This window comes from Perognathus longimembris, chromosome 20 (assembly GCF_023159225.1).
Source record: "Perognathus longimembris pacificus isolate PPM17 chromosome 20, ASM2315922v1, whole genome shotgun sequence".
NCBI classification, from domain to species: domain Eukaryota; kingdom Metazoa; phylum Chordata; class Mammalia; order Rodentia; family Heteromyidae; genus Perognathus; species Perognathus longimembris.
This window is the reverse complement of record NC_063180.1, coordinates 5,642,102-5,665,105: the sequence shown is the minus strand read 5'-3', so window position 1 is coordinate 5,665,105 and position 23,004 is coordinate 5,642,102. Positions and strand designations below refer to the sequence as shown.

At 46.4% G+C, this 23,004-nt stretch overlaps 1 protein-coding gene across 1 annotated transcript in view; it reads right to left on the bottom strand.

Annotated features, from left to right (window-relative positions):
• The window catches only part of Tfcp2l1 (transcription factor CP2 like 1), a 51,189-nt gene extending 29,078 nt beyond the window's left edge, over positions 1-22,111 (bottom strand). The window contains exons 1-2 of the mRNA XM_048330236.1: positions 21,952-22,111; positions 17,665-17,816 (exon numbers count right to left, since the gene is read on the bottom strand). Of these exons, the coding sequence (XP_048186193.1) occupies positions 17,665-17,816; positions 21,952-22,013 (214 nt within the window). The 5' untranslated portion in view covers positions 22,014-22,111. The remainder of the gene's footprint in view (positions 1-17,664; positions 17,817-21,951) is intronic.
• Between the last annotated feature and the right edge of the window lie 893 nt (positions 22,112-23,004).

Below are 23,004 nucleotides of genomic sequence, written 5' to 3'. Positions count from 1 at the left end.
CAATGTGGTAAAGTGCTAGCCTTGAGCAAAAATACTCAGGGATAGTGCCTAGGCCCTGAGTTGAGGCCCCATGACGGACAAAAACCAAAGAATTATTGGTCCTATTTCAATAGGACTATATGATGGTCTGTAATAGTATATCAATGTCAAATCTCCTAAATTTTGACAATAGGGATGTAGTTACATAAAAGAATGCCCTTATTCACAGGAAAAATATGGTAAAGTATTTAAGAATAAAATACCACATTAGTTGTCTGCAACTAGTTCTCCAATGATTCAAGAAGGGAAGAATACATAGAGATATCTACATAGTTACTATGGCACCTTTTCCCTACCAACATATACAAGTACACATAAAGATATGTGTATCTTTAGATGTGCACATCTAGATATAGGTAATACATACAAGTATATACACATGGCTATATTTATATCCATGGATGTATGTGTATATAGAAGAGTTAAAGCAAATGGGACAAAATATTAATAAATTGGTGAGTCTAGTGAGGGATATAATTAGTACATGGTACAAAATCTTTCAGATCTTCCAGTTCAAAAATTTAAATTTAAATTAAAAGTAAAGAAAACTTTAAATTAGGCTTATAGTTAAAAATAGATTGTAGACATGAAATACTCTCTAACATACCTATACACACACAGGAAAAGCAAATTGCTTGGTAAAAAGTACAAACACACGGTAATTACTCTTTTGCTTGAAAATAATTTATACACATGGTAGAGAGCCTGCCTAGTATGTATAAAGCCTTGGGCTTGTTCCCTAGCACTGCAATTAATTAGTTAAAACAACATATACAAATACCCCAACATATGAGTCTTATGTATGCATCTAACACTAATAAAGAAGGAGCTCCTGGGGCAAGGAATGTGGCTTAGTGGTAGAGTGCTTGCCTAGCCTGGATGAAGCCCTGTTTGATTCCTCAGTACCACATAGATGGGAAAGGCCGGAAGTGGCGCTGCAGCCCAAGTGGTAGAGTATACGCCTTGAGCAAAAAGAAGTCAGGGACAATGCCCAGACCCTGAGTTTAAGCCCCAGGACTGGCAAAAAAAAAAAGGACCTTCCCCTTTTAAGTTATATACAATCCCAATACTGGCTTTCAAAAAGTAGGAACTAAAATGTATTACTTGTGAATTTGAAAAACATACAAAGAACAGAGGGCTAAGTACCTCTAACTGCCCCAAGATCATGACAGATATTTACAACAGCAGTGATTGTTGTTAACTTATCCAGGGTCAAGTTGGCCAGTAAGACAGGTGGGCACTGGAAGAACACAATCCTACTAAGAGAACACAGAGCGAGCAGGTGGAGGGGCCTCTGACTCCTGCTCCTGATCTCACTGGGAGACCACCCTAAAGAACCTCCAGAACAATAGGATTGTGTTGCTTTCAAGGAGAAAGAGCTGTGCTAGGCGCTGGTAGCTCATGCCTGTAAATCCTAGCTGCTCAGGAGTCTGAGATCCAAGGATCCTGGTTTGAAGCCAACCCAGATGGGAAAGTCCATGAGACTCTTGATTTCTAATTAACCACCAAGAGTGCTTGACTTATACATGAAGTCCTGGCTTCAATTCCCCAGCACTACATACATAGAAAATGGCCAGAAGTGGCACTGTGGCTCAAGTGGCAGAGTGCTAGCCTTGAGCAAAGAGAAGCTAGGGGCAGTACTCAGGCCCTGAGTCCAAGGCCCAGGACTGGGGGAAAAAAAAAAAAATTAACCACCAAAAAGTCAAAAGTGGAGCTGCATCTCAAACCGCATGTCACTCTCATCATCTGCAGAAGACAGGACTGCTGTGAGCACTGAGTGCCACACCTGCAAGCTGGCACAGAACAGTGCTCAGCAGAGGGCCTCCCCACACCCTCCTTACCATCTGCATGTGCTGGTCACTAGACCGCACAGAAGGACTTCCTCCTGCTGTCCCCCGCACCTGAGACCTGTGGTCTAAGGTCACCAAGGTAGGAGGCAGCCCTGCTGAAAAGTGCCCTGATACCACACAGCATCCCACTATCTGCCAGAGGTCAACTGCTGCCACCACAACACTGCCCACGACAACCTACCCCAGCTAGCCTTGCCTTGGGCTGTGCCCATCAAGCCCAGTGCCTCTGCCCCGAGCAGGGCCTCCTGCCCACATCACAGTGTTCCCAGGGACAGGAGGCAATTGCCCAGGCCAGCCAAGATTTACAGGCTGTTGACTTTCCAACAGTTTCTGGCTTAGGTAATTAATGCCCCATAAAACATACTGGAGGTCATCATTACCCCCCGAGAATGGAGGGCAGGATTCCAATACTCCTGTAAGAATGGCAGAGACAGAAAACACAAGACTGTACCAATAGTGCCTGCCATGTGCACTTTGGTCACTTTTGGGTTCAGTGTTACACAAGTGTCCATGGTGGTAACACAGACCACTCACACTCAATGTCCTGTGAGGGGGAAATGCTCTGCCACCCATAGACCAAAGCCCTAATCCTGAAGGACCATTGCCTGCCGGCACTTTACCTTCTTCCGGCTTTCAATTGTCATGGTCTGGGCAGTATGCCTGGCACTTAAGCAGATCCCCAGAAAAATCTTGCATGTGTGTCAAAAACAAAGAAAAGGTGACCAGGCTGGGCACCACTGGCTCACACTTGTGATCCTACTCAGAAGCTACTCAGGGGCTGGGAATATGGCTTAGTGGCAAGAGTGCTTGCTTCATATACATGAAGCCCTGGGTTTGATTCCTCAGCACCACATATATAGAAAAAAGCCAGACATGGTGCTGTGGCTCAAGTGGTAGAGTGCTAGCAGAAAGAAGCCAGGGACAGTGCTCAGGCCCAGAGTTCAAGCCCCAGGACTGGCAAAAAAAAAAAAAAAAAAGAAGCTACTCAGAAGGCTCAAAACCAGCCCAGGTAGAAAAGGGCTGTGACTCTTACCTCAAATTAACCACCAGAAAACCAGAAGTGAAGCTGTGGCTCAAAGTGGCTCAAAGTGGCTCAAAGGAAAGAAAAAAAATACATGAGCAACAAAGTCTGCACTGGTCTCTGAAAGCAACTGAGCATCTGAGGGCACAGGTAGGAAAGAGATGGAACTTAGCTACCACAGTTATTTTTCACCAAGTAAATGCATTAACTTGATGAAAAATAAATTTTAGAAACACAATGGGACAAAGGACAGAAAATGGAGTAGAAAACCAAGACTCTACGGTAAGTAGAAGAGTGAGTCACCAGCAGATACCCCTCTCTGCCCAGCCACAAAGGTCCACTGGACTTAGGGACTTGGTTAAGGCAAGAAGGACACTGTGCCTGGCTCAGGGCAGCCCCAGACCACCCCCATCCACACCAGCAAGGTTCAGAAGATAGAGCAAGATCACCCCAGTGCTCACTTTCTACTGGCTCAAGTAAAGTGACTACTATCTGCCTGCCCTGCCCCATTTTCTGTCTCTTGAAACAGAAGAACTTAGTGGGGCTGTTACTTACTGCTAACACCAAGAGGGCTTCCTCTTCACGCTTGCACCCAGAGGTACGAGTACTTAAAGATGAGCTCCGGGAATGCAGGGGCCAATCCCCTAACAGATGCTAAGCATCCTCTTAGAAGAAGGTTCCGCAGCCCTGGCTTCAGAAGGAAGCAGAGGACAGGAGTGGCGTCCTGAGCACACAGCCCAGCTAAGGTATAACTGGGCCAGTTGAGCCAGTGGCCAGACCAGGCCAGGCTAGGCCAAGCCAAAAATTCCCTCCCTGGGAGAGCAAGAAACCAGAGAGACAGTCTGTCTGGGTAGATGAGGATTTGTGCACTCAGGAACTTTTGGGCAGTTTTGCTGTCTGCCCTCTGGCTGTGAGGAAGGGGAGCTGGTGGCAGAGACAGCATGAGGAACATCCTCAGAGGGGACCAGAAGGGTATGTGTGGGCCTCTGGTTCCAGTTTCAGGCTGTTACAGGTGGAGCCTCCATATCTGCTAGGGTACAAGCAACAAGAGGCCAGGAGTGGCCACCAGCAGAGCTCACCAACAGCCATGACTAATAAATAACAAGTACTGAACGTGGACAAAGGGACCCTCTGACCAATACTGGTGCGTATGACATATGTAATAAACAGTGGTAGCTCCTCAAAAAGTTAGGCATGTTTACCATTTGTTCCAGTGTTTCCACTCTTACACAGAACCCAGAGAGGAACTGCAAATACAGTTCCACACCAGAACTTGCATAGGAAGGCTCATCACAGCATGATTCCTGAGAGCCAAATACATTGAACAACTCAACTATCTTTGGCTAAGAAACAAGATGATTAAATAAAGTAGTACCTCTGGACAAGCAAGTTCTTATGTGTGGCTTATAGGAAGGACCCTAGAAGCACCATGAGGAGTAAAGCCAGTCAACAAAGCCCACCATCAGCGTTACACCAGTGGTATGAAATGCTTAGAAGAGGCAAACTTAAAAAGGAGATTCATGATGGCCCAGAGCTTGAGGAGAGAAAGGAAGAGGGTGGAGATTGACTGCTAATGGCTGTGAGTTTCATTTAGGAAGGAAAGGTGTTCTAAAGGGAGCTGCAGTGGTGGCGCAGTAGTTCTCACTGGATATACTAGTGAACATGGATTGTACACTTGAGGGCCTTGGCTTTGTCCCCTATTGAGTGGGAGTAGCATGGAAAAGCTCCAGCATGCTTCTCTAGTTTTAATATATTCACCACCACCTGGTAAGGGGCAAGTTCTGAATGAGTTGCCTGGCACAGTCCCAAGCCTCTGCATTTCCAATGAGTTCTCTGGAATGCTGGTCCTAGACATTTTGAGTTGCAAGCTAAGTAGAGATGCTATCTTTGGCTCATTCTGACCCACATATTTCAGAAATCTAACCCTGTCCACTCCGAGTTCCTAGAGCTCCCATGGTCATTCCCTTCATTCAGTAGGACTCGCCCTCACCCCATGGGAATTGCTAGGCCCAGTTACAGGTTGAAGAATGACAGAGAGGTCAAACATCCCCCCTGCCAATGCAGGTATGCCCAGGCCCAGAGCTCCTCCCTGACTGAACACAATGTTGGTCCTTAATATGCAAAGCCCAGAGTCCCGTGGGGAGGGATTCACATCTTCCTTGCATGTTCCAGTCATCTCTGCCATGGAAGGGAGAGGTGGAGAAAGGCAGTAACTCACACACCCTCATCTCTCACAGCCTCAGTGTGGCAAGCAACCATGCCTCCCTGAGAACTAATCACTGCTGGCTGATGACAGCCACCTGCCTCGCTCAGTTCAAATGTGGCAGACACCACACACACTAGGAACTGTGGAGACATCACACTGGAGCCAATCCACAGAAGAAAGGACTATACTTCCAGAGACATCCAGAAACCCACTGCACACAGTGACATGTCCACTCCTCCCTCCAGACTTCCACAGGCTCCCCATCATTTAGAAGAGGTTGGAGGATACAGCCATCAAAGTCCCAAAGGACTATGCTTGTGTAAGACACAATGTCTTACCATGTGTGGGGTGCCAGCCTGCACCCCCTAGCCCTGGGGAGATGAAGGCAAGATGATCTGTAGTTTAAGGCTAGATGTGGCTACAGTGTGTCAAGGCCCTGTGTCAGAAGAAAAGAAGAGGAGAAGGAAAAGGAAGAAGAGGAGGAGGAGGAGGAAAAGGGGGGAGGGGCAGAGGGGGGAGGAGGAGAAGGCACCAGATAATGGTGGCTCACACCTCTAATCCTAGCTACACAGAAGGATGGGACCTAAGGATAAAAGTAAGCACCAGCAGGAAATGTTAGAAGACTCTCTTATGTCCATTAAAAAGTCATAAGTGGAGGTACGGCTCAAGTGGTAGAGCACCAGCCTAACAAGTGAGAGTATGATGCCCTGAGTTCAAGCCCCAGACTGGCCCACATACACCACCACCATGACCCCTACCCAATAAAGAAACAGAGGAACAAAACGGAAAGCAGGAAGAACAGCAGTCCATCTCTAGCCTCCAACAATGGGGCTCTCTCCTGAAAGGCTCTGTAGGAAGAGCATGGGATGCTCAAAGGGACAGAGACTGTTCCTAACTACCACAAAGGGGCATCTGTGCTTTGTCTGTGGTCTCTTCCAGCTCCAAACTTGACCAGCCCAGGGCCAGGCGCCAGCAAGCCCCAAGCACACTGCATAGGCAGAAGATGCAACTTTAGTCTTTTCCTCTGTCTCTGAAGTAGTGAGGAGATTGGGACAGCCATGGTAGCTTCTTGTGTAGAGTGGCTCTTTTTTTTGCCAGTCCTAGGCCTTGGACTCAGGGCTTGAGCACTGTCCCTGGCTTCGTTTTGCTCAAGGCTAGCACTCTGCCACTTGAGCCACAGTGCCACTTCTGGCCGTTTTCTATATATGTGGTGTGGAGGAATCGAACCCAGGGCTTCATGTATATAAGGCAAGCTCTTTTGCCACTAGGCCATATTCCCAGCCCCTAGAGTAGCTTTTTTAATGCCAAACTCAGCCTTCCTCACTGAGGGCAGAGTCCTCTTGCTCCTCTGAGCAGCCATTCTAATCAAGGTCCAAGAGCCAAGTCTACAAAGAGCAGGCTGTCCTCCGGGCCTTCCTTCCTGCTTTTCTCCAAACACCCCTGAGAAACAGCCAAAGGGAGCAGCTGAGTGACTGTGCCCTTTGAGACCCTCTGATGTACCTGTCCTTGAAAAGTCAGAGTCCCATTTGTACAGTGCAAAGTATACTGAGCCTGGCCTCTGCCTGAACCCCACCCTGACAAACCACTGAGGGCAAGTGGCCCAGCTAGATCCCGCAGTCCATTTCATCGTGGATAAGCCCTGCTGATCCCAGGCTTTATATACACTTCAGGTTGTGCAGGAAATCTTTTGGCTGCTTTTCCTTTAAAGTATTTCTAGAATATAGATGGCTTTAACATAATTCTTAAGAAGATACCATTCCCAGTTCAAAAAGTACCAGCATACATACAAAAAATTGATGTTTAGGTTTGGGTCCCATGATAGTGTACTACATACATACATACACACACACACACACACACAAACACACACACATTCAAGTATAACTGAACAAAAGAAGATAAACAAAAACAATGACCACTATACCCCAAGCTAACAGTATGTCTATTAATTTAGCCCTAAACTCACAGACTTATATGGAGAGTTGAGATTTGGGAAAGAATTTCTTTGTTTCTCTTTGTGTATATGCTAGTCCTGGGGCTTGAACTCAGGGCCAGGCGCTATCCCTGAGCTTTTTACACCAAGGCCTGGTAATTGAGCCACAGTTGCACTTCTGGCTTTTTGTAGGGGGGTAGTTCAGTAGAAATAAGAGTCTCACAGACTTTTTATCTCAGCCTCCTGGGTAGCGAGGATTACAAGCCAGCACAGGGTTTCACAGACTTTCATGACCAGGCTGACTTTGAACTGCAATTCTCAAATCTCAGACTCCTGAGTACCCAGGATTACAAGTGTAGGCCACAGTTGCCTAGGAAACATTTGTGAATTTTAGATGGCCCCCAAAATTTATTCATATATTGGAAGAGAAGGAGTATATGTACCCATTTTTCTCAAAAAAGTAATACACATGGGACTGGAAATGTGGCTTAGTTGTAGAGTGCTTGCCTAGCATGCATGAAACCCTGGGTTCAATTCCTCAGTATGACATAAACAGAAAAATCCAGAAGTGGTACTCTGGCTCAAGTGGTAGAGTGCTAGCCTTGAGCAAAAGAAGCTCAGGGACAGTGCCTAGGCCCTGAGTTCAAGCCCCACGACTGGCAAAAAAAAAAAAAAATGCTTAAAAAAAAGTCATGGTAGAAGACCAAAATACCCCAATAGCTACACCCATATGACCAAATAAGAAGATACCAAGTGAAATGAACTCCATATTACAGAAACAAGAGTTATACCACTGTTGTAATTATTCTCAACATGCCACGTGAACTCGTACTACTTTTTTTTCTCTTTTTCCTTGTCTATTTGTTTGACTGATTGGTTTGTTTAGTTTTGTTTCTCCTGTACTCCCTTCCTGTGGCTATACTCTTGCTACCACTGTATCACATCCAAGTATCATGGATACTGTTTATATGGGTACTAAAACTGGGGAAGGGAAAGGGAATACCAAAATCGAGAGACAAAGAACAAAAGGACAAACCATTCAAAAAGCAACATTTACAAACCCATTTGGTGTAAACCAACTGCACAACTCTTGGGGAGAGAGAAGAAGGGGGAGGGGGGAAATAAGGGAGGAGGTAACAAGTAGAACAAGAAATGTACTCACTGCCTTTCACATGAATTTGTAACCCCTCTGTATCACAATTGGACAAAAAAGAAAAAAATTTAAGACATGTACATACTTTAAATGTATGTGGGGACATATATATATATCTCCTTATAACTAGTCATATATTAAAGTATGACTATGAAAAATCTAGAAAGCAGGACTATCAAAAGTTCCTAACATACTTATTTCTGTCTGACTGTTCTATGTTACAATGAGCATGTACAACTTTCATAATCAAGAAAAAAAGATGATGAGAAGAGAAATGAGTTTTAAAAGCCATGTACTTCGGGTCCCTCAGTTTTTCCAGTTTAAAATATTCTCAACCTTCAGGCTAAAAATTAATCTGGAATGAAAACTTAGGCTGAGGGAGAGAAGATAACAAACAACTTGACTAATCCTTTGCTCCATTCTTTAAATACAAAGTCACTGATATAATGGGGAAGAAGGAAAAATGTAACCAGGCATTCTCTGTTGGCCAGACAGTAGTTGTTCACTTAATTCTCCAGGCAAAATCCTCTCCAAAGTGAAACTGGCTTAATACAGAGAAGGAAACCCGAGATTCTAGTGATTAGGTGATCTCCCTGGAAAGCTAGTAAAAACAGCTGCATCAGTCCTTCCACAAGCAGGAAGACAAGCCTAAGGGCCTGGAGCTCTTATCTGCCTCCAGTGAAGGCAGCTCCCGAAAGAGGGGTGGAGACTAGGAACAACTGGTTATGGGGTTTCTGCCTAAGGAGACATTTTCTCCTGGCTCCATTCTTTCATGACCTTCCTGGCCGCCTACAACAGCTCCAATCACCATTCTTAAAACGAAATCACAGTTCTGGAAGGAAGATGGGATCTGGAAGTGCCTAGCCTAGAACCCTGACTGCCAGGAAAATCAGCCAGAAAAGGAAAGGAATGGGACCTCCTCTTCCAGAAAGTCAGGCATTATCCCCACAGTTCACCTACTCTCCAGCCTGGCAGGGGGACAGGACAGTGACTTCTAATTTTATCTTTCAGTTTGCCATCAGAAAAATGGCAACAGCACAATACTCGATATTCACAAAAGAGAACATGACGGCTGGGGCCTAGTCAGTGGCACAGCCTAGCATGCAAAGGCCGGGTTTGATTGGGGGGGGGGGGAGGGAAAGAATGGGGGGGGAGAGGGGGCAGAGACAGAGAGGGGAATCCGGGAGTCCTACATAAATTCTATAGTGTGAAATACAGATATATCACCCTAAAGATGTGCATCATGTGAAGAATTCCAGTGCTTTTTATAATTCACTTTTTTTGTTTTGTTTTGTTGTTTAAAGAAAAGTCTCAATATGTACCTCAGGCTAGCCTTGAAATACAAACTTCATGCCTCTTTCTCCAAGTGCTTGGATTATGGACAAATGCTGAAATTATAGCCCTGTGCTTCCAATTGAAGCTTGATAACATATTTGTGCATGCCAGTCTTGGGGCTTAAGCTCAAGACCTGGGAGTCGTCACTTAGCATTTTCAGCTCAAAGTTAGTGCTCTACCACTTGAGCCACACCTCCACTACTGGCTTTTTGCTGATTAACTGAGCTTTTCTGCACCGGCTAGCTTTGAACTGCAATCCACAAATCTCTACCTCCTGAATAGGTAAGATTTCAGGTACCCAGTTTGACCACATTTTCATTTTTATTATCTTTTATTAGTAGTAAGTTGTTGTTACAACAACTTACTACAATTCATAAATTACAATTTCATAAATCAGGTTATGAATACAATGCTTCTTGGTTAATGTTGTCCCTTTGTTCATTCTCTCTAATCACATTTTTAAATTGCATTTTAACACCTTGCAGAAGAAATGTCTGTCCAGGGTTATGTCTATTGCCTGACTGTGCCTAGTGCAACAATGAGAAGATAAGCAGTCTTTTGGCTTTTAATCTGTTCCAAAGTGACACCATTTCATTTTAAGAGATGTCATTCTTAGTCCTAGAGTCAACACCACATTCATCTCAGAATAAGGAAAAGAACACAAACAAAAATAGGAGAAACTGTCTAAATTGAACCCCATGACTTTAATTTCTAAAATGCAATGGGGGGGAGGGGCTGGGAATATGGCCTAGCAGCAAGAGTGCTTGCCTCGTATACATGAAGCCCTGGGTTCGATTCCTCAGGACCATATACATAGAAAAGGCCAGGAGTGGTGCTGTGGCTCAAGTGGTAGAGTGCTAGCCTCGAGCAAAAAGAAGCCAGGGACAGTGCTCAGGCCCTGAGTCCAAGCCCCAGGATTGGAAAAAATAAAATAATAATAAAATACAATTGGGGAAGTATTTCTTCTTTATTAGTCATACTGTCAAAACTCTGGATACTTTCCAGGTGTCTTCTGCAGGTGCTACCTCACTTTCAGCACACAGTGACACCCACTGTGTAAGAATTCATTTCCCAGCTTCTAGATAAAGCTGGAAGGTGGCAAGGGTCTGGGTGGCTTCCCACTGGCTCAGCCTGTTACCTGCTCTACCTCTCCAGCCACTGCTGCAAACCTAGTAATATTGGAGCACTTGGGGCTCCTGAGATAAATGTGGAGGGGGTGCCACTTCACCCCACCCATTCTTGCCTTTGAGAGTAGCTTTTTTTCTCTTGTTACTGAACCATGCATCCTTCATATTCTCTCTCTCTCTCACACACACACATACATACACACACACACACACACACACACACACACACACACACACCCCTGTTATTTTTGTGAATGAATGAATGAGAAAGCAAGACTCCCGAAATCATTCATACCTCTATTTAAGACTCAAGCATTGGTGGTAAATAACAAGACTCTCACCACAGTTAGTCAACCCTCAAAGCCCTATCTTGTATCTTATCTCCAAGGCTGAATTGAATTGCCTGAGGTTCTCTACTCCTCCACCCCAGAGCTAGCCCTCAGTCTCCATCTCCAGCCTGCGGGTAAGATCTGTCCACATGACCTTTGGACATGGAGGGAGAGGTTGTCCTGGAATTTACAAGTCTTCATTCAGGAGCTCTACACCCCCAAAAAACACTCCCCCACCCCTAGAGGAAGAGGATATACTTTGTTTTTCAAAGCATTTTCCTCACATCCAAAAGCTCAAGCCTATAATCCTAGTTACTCAGGAAGCTGAGATATGAGGATAGAGGTTAGAAGCCAGCCCAAGAAGAATCGTCCCAGAGACTATTATCTCTAATTCACACACACACAAAAAAAGCCAAAAGTGGAGCTGTGGCTTAAGTGGTACAGTGCCAGTCTTGAGAGAAAAAGTTAAGGGACCATGCCTAGGCCCTGAGCTCAAGCTCAAGTACTAGCCCCACCCCCCCCCAAAAAAAATCAGCTAATAGGCCTGGTGTCAGAGGGCTTACTTAGGTAAAATCCTGACACACGTATCTTTATCAATAACAAGGTAAACTGGCCAGAAACGGCACTTAAAAATAGTATTCAGAGGTTTAATAAGTAAATGTTTGATTTATAGATAGAGCATCTCTTCTGTGTGTCCAGAGAACCTTAAACACATTATTATGAGGTAGAGAACATGGATAGGCTTATGAAACAATACAATAAACATAACACACCCGGCAGGAGAAACATTACTCACCGAAGTAAACCTGTATGTGTATGCGCGTGCTGGTCCTGGGGTTTGAACTCCGATCCTGGGCACTGTCCCTGAGCTCTTTTTGCTCCAGGTTAGCTAGCTAGCACTTTACCACTTGAGCCACAGCTCCATGTCAGGCGTTTTGGTAGTTAACTGGAGATAAGAGTCTCTTGGACTCTCTTGCCACAACTGGTATCAAACTGCCATCCTCAGATCTCAGCCTCTAGAGTAGCTAGGATTACAGGTGTGAGTCACAGGCACAGGCCAATGAAGCCAACTTTTCATCTGACCAAAAAGGTATTGAATGATGTGGGGAAAGTAGAATTTTTGTTTGGTTGGTTGCTTGTTTGCTTTTTTTTTTTTTTTTTTGCCAGTCCTGGGCATTGGACTCAGGGCCTAAGCACTGTCCCTGGCTTCTTCCCGCTCAAGGCTAGCACTCTGCCACTTGAGCCACAGCGCCGCTTCTGGCCGTTTTCTGTATATGTGGTGCTGGGGAATCGAACCTAGGGCCTCGGGTATACCGAGGCAGGCACTCTTGCCACTAGGCTATATCCCCAGCCCCTGCTTGTTTGCTTTTAAGCAGGACCTTGCTATGTTGTCCAGGCTGGTCAGGAACTCAGGCTCATGTGAATCTTCTGCCTCCCCCTCTTCAGTAGTTGAGATTATGGGTGTGTACTACCATGCCTGGCTCAAATCGTCTTTTAAAATTGGATCCCAATCTATTTGTCTCAAGAAAGGTATGTAAAACAGCATTTACTGAAAATAGCAAAAGAAAGGATAGAAATAGAGAAAAATGGAGGGGAAAATCATTCCTATTTTAAAACTTTTCTAGATAGTCACAGAACACTTCCTATCAATACGCCAGGTTTATTGCTTAAGATAGGAATTTAAAAAGATAAGATATAGCCTCGTGCCTGGTGCTCAGGCCAGTAATCCTAGTTAATCAGGAGGCAGAGATCTGAAGATCACAAATCTAAGCCAATATGGTCAAGAAAGTCTGTGAGACTCCCATCTCCAATTAAGCACTAGATGGCCAGGAGTGGATTTGCTGCTCAAGTATTCACTCAAGCACCAGCCATTAGTGAAAAATCTCAGGGACAGAGCCCCAGTGCTGAGTTCAAGCCCCAGTACAAAGACAGACAGAAAGACACACACACACACACACACACACACACACACACACAAAGACACACACACACACACAATAAGATATAGCTCAGCTCTCACAAAGCTTCCATTCAACTAAGAATAAAATAGTAAAATAATTATATATTTCACAGATGAAAACATTCTGTCCTACCTAGCAAGAGGAAACAGTAAAATCCCGATATTTTAAATATACTTGACTAATAATAGAAATTTTTTTACAAAAATATTATAATTTAACAACAAATTGTATAAACCACATCATATGACCTCATCAATGCTCAAAAAATTAAAAACCTAACAGGCACCACTGGCTCACATCCACAATCCTAGCTACTCAGGAGGCTGAAATCTGAGGCTCAAAGTTCAAAGCCAGCCCTGGCAGAAAAGTGACACTCTATCCAATTAACCACCAAAAATGATCAAAGTGGAGCTGTGGCTCAATAGTAGAGTACTAACCCTGACAAAATAAAACTCAGAGACAGCACCCAGGCCCTGATTTCAATCCCCAGGACCAGGGAAAATCAAAACAAAAACAAAAAAATTGAAGGAAATCTGAACTGTTGTAAAACTGATCCATTAAGAACAGATGGGCCAGACAAGGCAGCATAGGCCCTGTAAACCAAGTGCTCAGGAGGTGGAGGTAGGAGGATAAAGAGGTAGAGGTCGGCTTGGGAAACATTAGTGAGGCCTTGCTTTAAAACAAAGAAAATAAGCTTCTACAGAGAAAAGAGAAAAAAAATCACTGAGTTGCGGGTAGAGCTCCATGATAAGACAAAACTTGCATAGCAAGCTCAAGGTATGGGTTCAACAAACAGTACCACACTGGCTATTATATATATGCTTATCTGAACTAGGGAAGGGAAAAAAAATGGGGTGTGTGTAACAAATAAGACAAGAAATATATTCACTTTCTTATTATGTAACTGCACCCACTCTGTACATCACCTTATCAATAAAATTTAATTTAAAAGTACCAGAAGAAAACTCATGCCATATATCACATACCACACATACAGTTACAACAATATACTTCAACAACCAGCAGTTTAAAAGTCAATGCTCACCAAGCACTGGTGGCTCACATCTGTAATCCTAGCTACTCAGGAGGCTAAGATCTGACAATCGTGGTTCAACGGCAACTGAGGCAGGAAAGTCCATGAGACTCTAATCTCCAATTAACTATCAAAAAAGAAAGCTGGAAGTGAAGCTATGGCTCATGTGGTAGAGCACCAGCCTTGAGCAAAACAGCTCAAGGACATTGCCCACACCCTGAGTTCAAGCTCTAGAACAGGTACTAAATTTAAAAAGCTGATAACCTTCATAAATGATATTCTCTTTAATTGATAAGTGTACAAATGATACAATTAAAAAGAAACAAAGAAGCTCAATAAACATTTAAAAATACTCAAATCTTAAGAATGCTAGCTTAAGATGAAATTCCATATTTCACTAATCAGATGAAAACAATAACCAGTATTGGGAGAAAACTATATACAGAAGCTGGCTGTCGCAGACACTGGACATTCTTCTGAGAAGGCACGGTGACCCACAACATGTTTCAAGACCTGAGTTCAAATCCTTCAGTACAGTCACTCCGCTTAATAGGCACATACTCAGAAAATACTCAAGACTTCAGATAAAGACTTCGCACTCAGGGTATTTGATGTATAATTCCCAACAACTGGAAGCTTCCTGTCCACAACAGGAAACTGCCCAAAGTGACAAGCTGTAAATAAGTTAATTCTGTGTAGCCATTACAAAAATGAAAGTCCCCAAAGTTTTTTTTAATGACATGAGAAAAGTTCATAAGATAGTAAATTTTTTTAAAGGACATATATTAGTAATATGATCATAATTTTATGTGTATACAAATATGTGGATATCAGATTAGCTGTAACTGGAGGCCATGCTAATTAGATTTTTCTTTGACTTTTCTTCCTTCTACTTTTCTAAATGCTCTAAATTTTCTGTAATGAACATGTATTCCATTAACAATCAGGAAAATGTAATTTAAAAAAATACCTAGAGCTGAGGGTATAGCTCTGGAACAGAGTGCTGACCTAGCATTGGGAAATCCTGGGTTCCATCCCCAGCAACAATGAATAAACAAGAATTTTTCTTAGTACCTAAAATACACATAAATGATACAGACATATGACACTGTGAGGGGTAACTCTTTATCTTCTCTTTTAACATCTATATGGAGCAAGAGAACAATCTTTCAACTCTAGTATGCTGACAGTGTCAGCAATGGGGGAGGGGCACAGCAAACCAAAGGCCTTATAGTTTGGGGGAGGGGCAGATGCTCAAAGCCCTAGTGACCTAACCTCAGACACCCAACAAACACCATGGGGTGTGGGCAAGTGCAAGGAGCATATAGAAATCACTGGGCTCTGGAAGTGCCATGTAATTCCATCTTTCTAAATTTAAACAACAAAGCAGTGACCCAAAAAACAAAGAAACTGCTCAAAGTTGGGAAAGCCAAGCAACTTTGGCATACAACTCTAATCCCAGTGAATCAGGAGACTGAGATATGAGAATCAAGGGGGTCAAGCCAATCTGAGCAGGCGAATCCATGAGATTCTTATCAACAATTATCTACAATCTGGGCATGAAGGTGTGACTCAATGGTAGTACCAGCAGTGGAGGAAAAAGCCAAATAATAAAACCTGAGGCCTTGGGGCTGGGAATATGGCCTACTGGTAAAGTACTCCTCTCCTATACATGAAGCCCTGGGTTCCATTCCTTAGCACCACATATATAGTAAAAAAGCCAGACGTGGCGCTGTGGTTCAAGTGGCTAGCCTTGAGCAAAAAGAAGCCAGGGACAGTGCACGGGCCCTGAGTTCAAGCCCAGGACTGGCAAAAAACAAAAATCCATGAAGCCTTGAGCTCAAGCCCTAGTCCTGGCATTAAGAAATAGAAAAAAAGGAGCTGGAAATATGGCCTAGTGGTAAAGTGCTGGCCTCGTACACATGAAGCCCTGGGTTCAATTCCTCAGTACCACATATATAGAAAAAGCAGGAACTGGTGCTGTGGCTCAAGTGGTAGAGTGCTAGCCTTGAGCAAAAAGAAGCCAGCCAGGGACAGTGCTCAGGCCCTGAGTTCAAGCCCCAGGACTGGCAAAAAACAAAAACAAAAAAACAAGAAATAGAAAAAAAAAAAAAAAAAAAGAAGAAGAACAAGAGGAAGAAGAAGCCAGGTGCTGGCTCATGCACAAGCTACTCAGGAGGCTAAGATCTGAAGATGGAGGTTCAAAGCTAGCCTGGGCAGGAAGGCCTGTGAGACTCTATCTTCAATTAACTACCAATTCCTCAGCACCACATATATAGAAAAAGCAGGAAATGGTACTGTGGCTCAAAGTTGTAGAGCACTATTCTTGAGCAAAAGAGCTCAGGGACAGTACCCAGGCCCTGGGTTCAAGCCCTGCAAATACGTAAATAAATAAATAAATAAATACAGGAAGAGAGACAAAGTTGCTAGCTCTGACCTTTCCTGAATGTCAAAGGACAAGGGCAGAAGTCAGTGCACAAACACAGAAGGGAGTTTCCACCGGGCTCAGCACCAGCCACCAATGGCCTCAGGCCTCTAAGGTGATTGCTTGGAGCCCTGGTGCTCTAGACCAGCTAGAGGCCCTTAGGGACAAGCCCTGCCTCCCTCTCATCCATTTGCCCACAATGGGAGGCAGCCAGGTCCCCCAGACCTCATGGGCCCACATAGAGCAGGATGGAGGAGATGAACCTCCACCCTCAGCTGCTCCCCAAATGCAGTTCTCTAGAGAAGGCAGCACATGGGGAAATTCCAACATGCAGGGCAGCTTCACCCCAACTGTACCCAGACTTCACACCCACTGGAGCCATTGTCCTTTTAAAAGCAGAGAGGCAACAAACACATGCACTTGACTCTGGGGGTATATGAGGGGAGTGACAAAACATGCTGAACATGTACATGATAGAGACAAAACTCCCAATACCACACAGGTGTCAGACAAAAGGAACTAGGAGCTGCCTGTAATCCTAGCACTTGGGAGACCAAGGCAGAAAGAACACAAGCTTGTGTTCAAGTAAGCCTCAATCTCAGAAACAAATAAATAAGCAAAAAGGGGCATTTGCCATTGCACGTCACTATCATCCCAGACACTCCATTTATCTCCACACTTTTAAACCCAACAAATCAGACTTCTTATTTTGTACACAAAAACAAAACTCAGGACTCCAGCTCTTGCTCGGCTTTTTTTCTCTCAAGGTTAGAACTTGAGCCACAGCTCCACTTTCAGCTTACTGCTGGTCAACGAGATAAGTCTCAAGGCTTTGAACCACAATCCTCAGATCTCATCCTTTTGAGTAGCTAGGATTTTAGGCATGAGCCATGAACAAATCTGCTTCATTTTTTTTTTTTAAAGGGGAGGGGATCATACTGTGTTTGCAGGCTAGCCAGAGCTCCAAGACTCCATGTTCCTTCTGTCTTAGCCTCCCAAGTAACTGGGATTCAGGCCTACACCCCAGTTCCCCGCTGTCCTTGGCTTCATCGTTTGCACAGGTTCACTCAGAGAGGCTGCACAGTAGCAAAGGGAGTGGGACAGTGCCTGATACCAAAGCTCCGTTTCTTGGCCAGCCTGCCTCACCCACCCACATCCTAATGGTTGAAACCAAAGTGGTCTTTCCCATGACTCCTCACTGTTTCAGATGTCGCCCCCAGGCTCCTCCATTCCCACAGTCTGAAGCCACTACCTTGGTTGAGGTAGGTCAGGGTCTCTTCATGCAGCTTCACAGCTGGGGACGTGGCAGCACACAGCACATACTGCAGGGGAGGGAGACGGGCCCCGTTCTCCGGGGACAGCTGGGGCTCCTCCTGCTTGAAGATAGGCAGAGCGAGCACATCACTGAAACACACAGGAAGCAATGGTCAGGAGCAGGCCCTCAGAACTCCTTCACAATGCCAGAGCAGAGCTGGACAGATGGACATGGATCACAGTACAAAGGTGACTGGACAGAGCTCATGGCAACAGGCCTCTTCGCTTCCGACCCTAGAATCACAGGCATGCCACATGCTTTAAACAGACAAATGCTACATCAGGATACTCTGGTGTTGCTCAGGGCCTTCAGTCTGGTCCTGGAGGAGACAAGAAGCCAATGTTACCCATCACGAATCCTCCAAGAAACAGGTGAGCTACACAGAAGTGACCTTTAGAATCTATTGGCTTCATCCTCTCCACTCCTCCTGTCTCCCCTCAACACTAGGGATGGTACCCAGGGCTTCACTGAAGATTGATTTTAGTAGAATAATCTGACAAACTGCTATTTTTAAATCAACTCTTCCATTTATCAGCCCACTTCTCAGACCAGCCCAAAGGCTCAGTAAATGAAGAAATCATTAGCTTCACTCACCCTAATGAAGACACCCCTCCATCCTTTTTGAATGAAAGGGGACAGTTGTCCTTGTTTTAATAATCATACTGGCCTCCCCAAAATGCAAAAGGAAGAACCTTGCTTTCAGTTTTCTTACTCAAATGGAAAACCTGAGATGCCCAATGATTCTTTCATTCCACCTCTAAATAGACCTCCCACTGGGCGCTGGGCACTCACACTTAGCTACTCAGAAGACTAAGAACTGAGGATCAGGGTTTGAAGCCAGTCCATGTAGACATGCCCTTGAGACTTACCTACAGTTAATCAGCAAAAAGCTGAAAGTGGAGGTATGGCTCAAGTGGTGAAGAACCGGGGGAAGGGGGAAGCAGGGCAGCCAAGCAAGAGCAGGAGGCCCTGAGTTGAAGCCCCAGTACTGGTAGTAAATAAATCTCCCTCAGCAGCAAAAATATCAGCCTTCTAGCAACTTGTGACTAAGCAACTTGTTTCTACATTTTTGGACAAGAGCAATCTGGTCTCACTTTATTTACTGCCCAGGCTGGACTCAACCTCTTGGACCCAACAGATCCCGCACAGCCTTTCAGGTAGCTAGGATTTCCGAAGAGTACCCTCCCAAAGGACAAGGAAATCCTTGAGAACACAAGCAACTTACAAGCAGGAGAGATCTCTGTGTGCCACAGAAACAGGTGCCAAAAAAGCACCATGCCCTATCTTGATAACCCTCCACCCTTCATGGGTTCCAGTTATGAATCAGACAGCTGACCCCCCCCCCCACTTGACCACATAAACAGAGTCACAGGTACGATCTGTTCCTTGTATATCATAAATGAGTGTCTATGACACACAGACCCAGCACACACCCCAAAGACTTCTAATCAATCCTCAGAAGCAAAGACTCGGCTTTGGACACACCTGGCCAATCTTTCTTAAGTGAGCTTTCCTGCCACCACTTGCTGCCCAAAGAGGACAGAGGGCACGGGGCTGACCTGGCTTCACCTGCAGGACACCTTCCTTTTTCCTTTTTCCAGCGCAGGTGGTTATTTAGGACTATGGGGAGAGGCAGGCAGGCCTGCTCACCTGAGGGTTGCATAATTTCATGTTTGCCCAAACCACGTTAAGTTAATAATCCATGTGCTACAGCCTTTAAATTAAAAAAAAAGTTAAGACCCATCACTCAACGGTAACTTATTTTAAGCTTGGCATCCTTATTTGCCAAGAAATAAAAGTCACCAGAACATCAAACAGAAAAGAGAATAAGAGGGTAAAGGCCACTATTCTGGTGAGGTCAGACAACTTGCAGAAGTTCTGTGGAGGGTGAAGATGGTCAAAAATAAAATACAGGGCTGGGGAGATAGCCTAGTGGCAAGAGTGCCTGCCTCGGATACACGAGGCCCTAGGTTCGATTCCCCAGCACCACATATACAGAAAAACGGCCAGAAGCGGCGCTGTGGCTCAAGTGGCGGAGTGCTAGCCTTGAGCGGGAAGAAGCCAGGGACAGTGCTCAGGCCCTGAGTCCAAGGCCCAGGACTGGCCAAAAATAAAAAAATAAAAAATAAAAATAAAAATAAAATAAAATACAGAGAAGCAGAGAGCACTTACTTGCTCAGTGATAGAGCACTTTAGGATGCATGAAGCCCAGGTTCTTTCCTCCCCAGTACCGCAAAAAGGAAAAAAGAAAAGCCAAGCACTGGTGACTCATGCATATAATTCAAGCTGCTCAGGAGCCTGAGATCTGAGAATTAAGGCTCAACATCAGCCTGGCAGGAAAGCTAAGGGACAATGCCCAGGCCCTAAGCTCAAGCACCAGTGCCAATATGCCAACACACACACATACACATACGAAAAACAATAGTTGCTCTTTGGTGGGTGGCCAGGGGTATATGCTCTGATCCCCGCCGTAACTACATTAAGGCAAACTCCTAGTTTCAATGTAATGAAATTAAAATAACATGGGATCTTCTTATCCCTGGTTTCCCCAAATCACCCCAGAAATCAGGATGGCTCTACAGCAGCTCCCATTCTCCACATTCCCCCTTCTCTCCTCACATCGAAATCCTAAAACTTATTATTCCACAAAACAAATGTCTTACCTCAGCCCCAGATGTCAAAACTGGAAGTCTCAAATCAACAAAACTCCTCCCTATGCGAATGACGGCTCAGGTAGCCAGGAAGTTTTACTATACCTTCATCTCAAGGTCACCTTCAGACTCATTTATAAGATATGACAGGACACTTAAGAATTATAAACCAAAATTTAGGCAAAATTACAACTCAACTTGTAATCAATGTGCAATCCACAAGAACACCTTGGGTTGCAGCTGTTTCTGTAAACTGAGATTAACATCCTCCTGGTGGGCTTGGCCCCAGAGCAGCGGCCCCCAAGAACAGGGAGGCCCCCTGTCCTGGGCTTTGCACCACATCCTACCACTCTGAATAAAAGTAGCAGACAGCCAGTAAAGCCAGATCTTCCTTACTCTGCTTTCTAGAAGGGGGATGCCTTGGGAGAAGACTTCCAGACAAATGCCCATCAGAAGTCAGAACGACATTCAACCTGCAGCGTTAAATTAGGGTGGGAGTTTTGGGAACCAAAATGAGCAACCTAAAGGCAGTGGCTCCAGCTTCGGGCCCCAGAAGCTTTCGGCCTTTCAGTTCACTTTTTCTAAGCCCATGTCAAATGCCCTTTGGGTTAAATTAGGCACATTTAGTAAACTGTGACTAGAATGGAAATAAAAGCAGGCTGAAGCTGGTTCTGGCGAGTTCAGAAAGTGACATGCCTGACATTAGCACCCAGCCGGCTTCACAACAGTGAAGAAAACAACCCTCCGGACGCTGAGGCCAACTGGGGTCCACTTTTCTGACGGGGGGGGGGGGGTGGTGAGGGCTGCGGAGGACTCCACAAAGCGGCTGGCTTGCAGACGGCCACCCAGGGAAGGGGACGCCTGGGACCCCGCTGGGAGGGGGACACTGTGACCCGGATGGGGTGGGGACGCCCGGGACGCCTGCGACTCCGCTGGGGAGGGGACCCCCGGGACAACCCGGGACGCCTGCTGGGAGGTGACACTCGAGACACCTGCTGGGGAGGGGACACCGCGACCCTTCTGTGGAGGAGACGCCCAGGACGCTCGGAACACCCGGACGCCGCTGGGGAGGGGACACCGCGACCCCTCTGGGGAGGAAACGCCCGGGACACCGGGGACGCCGCTAGGGAGGGTGCCCTACCTGGCGAGGCCGCGGCGCGGGTGCGCGATGCGGGCCAGCCAGGGGCGCCAGGGACTGTGCACGGCTCAGAGAGCGGCCTCGGCCCTGAGGAGCAAAGAGCAGAACCCTGACGCCCTGGGATGGGCTCGAGGCGGGCGGTTCAAGTTTTCTTGACTTCGGATACCGCGGGGAGGGAGAGGCGGCGCCCACGAACCAACCCGGCCCGGGCTTGGCGGCAGCAGGTGTGTCCCGCGTCCGCGGCGGGTCCTCCGGGAGGGCTCCGGCGGACGTCAGACTCCGCGTCCCCATCTCCCGGGCGGACTCCCCCGGCTCCGCACGCCCGTGGGGCCCCACTGGGCTCTGGGTGCCGGTGTCTCTGGGGATACCCCGTCCCCCGAAGGAGGGCGTGGCCGACGTCCCCGCAGGACGGGCGGACCCGCAGGTGGGCCTTACCGCAGGTAGCTGCCGGAGTTGTGCTGGTTGTAGTGCTCCGGCTGCGTGTGCCAGAAAAGCATGGCTGGAGTCCCGGGCGCGCCCAGCGAGGCGCGGCAGCGAGCGTAGACGCCGAGCGCCGGTCGCCCTAGGCCGCCAGAAAACCGCGCACGGAACCGGTATTGTCCGACCGCTCGCCGCATTTATGCCGAGCGGCCCGGGGGCGGAGCCTGTGCCGGACCGCCCCTCCGCGCCCTCTGGGCGGCGCGGCGGGAGGCGGCTCCGCGGCCGCCGCACCTGGGCGACCCGCGCCCTCCTGGGACGCGCCACCTCCGCGGCGCGATGGGGCGGGGTCTCCCCGGACCCCGAAAGTAGAGCCCAGTCGACCCCTGCTGCCTCTCCTCTCCTCTGTTCTCCACTCAGCCTAGGGAACCCATGCGCCCTCCCGGGTGCGTGGGGACCAGGGCACTCTCGGTCTCTTTGCCGTATTCTTACCTTACGCTGAGCACTCAAAGCATGGCATCTTCTAAATTTTATTTGTGTCCTAGTTGTCCATCTAACCCTGCAATGTAAACTGAGAAGCAGGGCGTGGGCCCTCGAACTCCAGGAAGGGAGGGAGGGAGAGAAAGAGGGAGTGGTCAGAGGAAACTTCCTAGAGGAGGTGGGTTAATTGGGGCTGAAACATATGAAAGGAAAAATGGTTTCGGGCAGAGGCCACAGGTATTGAAGCATACCTGGACGGGCCTGGGTAACCAAAGGGAGATTAAAAGTAGGAGATAGTCACGTAGTGGTGGCTCATACCCTTAAACCTAGCTACTCAGGAGGCTGAGATCTAAGGACCAAAGTTCAAAGACAACCCAGGCAGGAAAGTCCATGAGAGTCTCATCTTCAATTAACTGCCAAAAGGCTGAAAGTGGAGTTGTGGCTTAGTGGAAGAGCATCAGCCTTGAGCGAAAAAGCTAAGCAAGAGCTTAAGGACCTGAGTCCATGCCTCAATACTGACATAAGAAAAAGAAAACAGGGTGGTAGCCTTTATGATTCGCTTTTTGGAAACGTCAGTCAATCTGGCAGGGG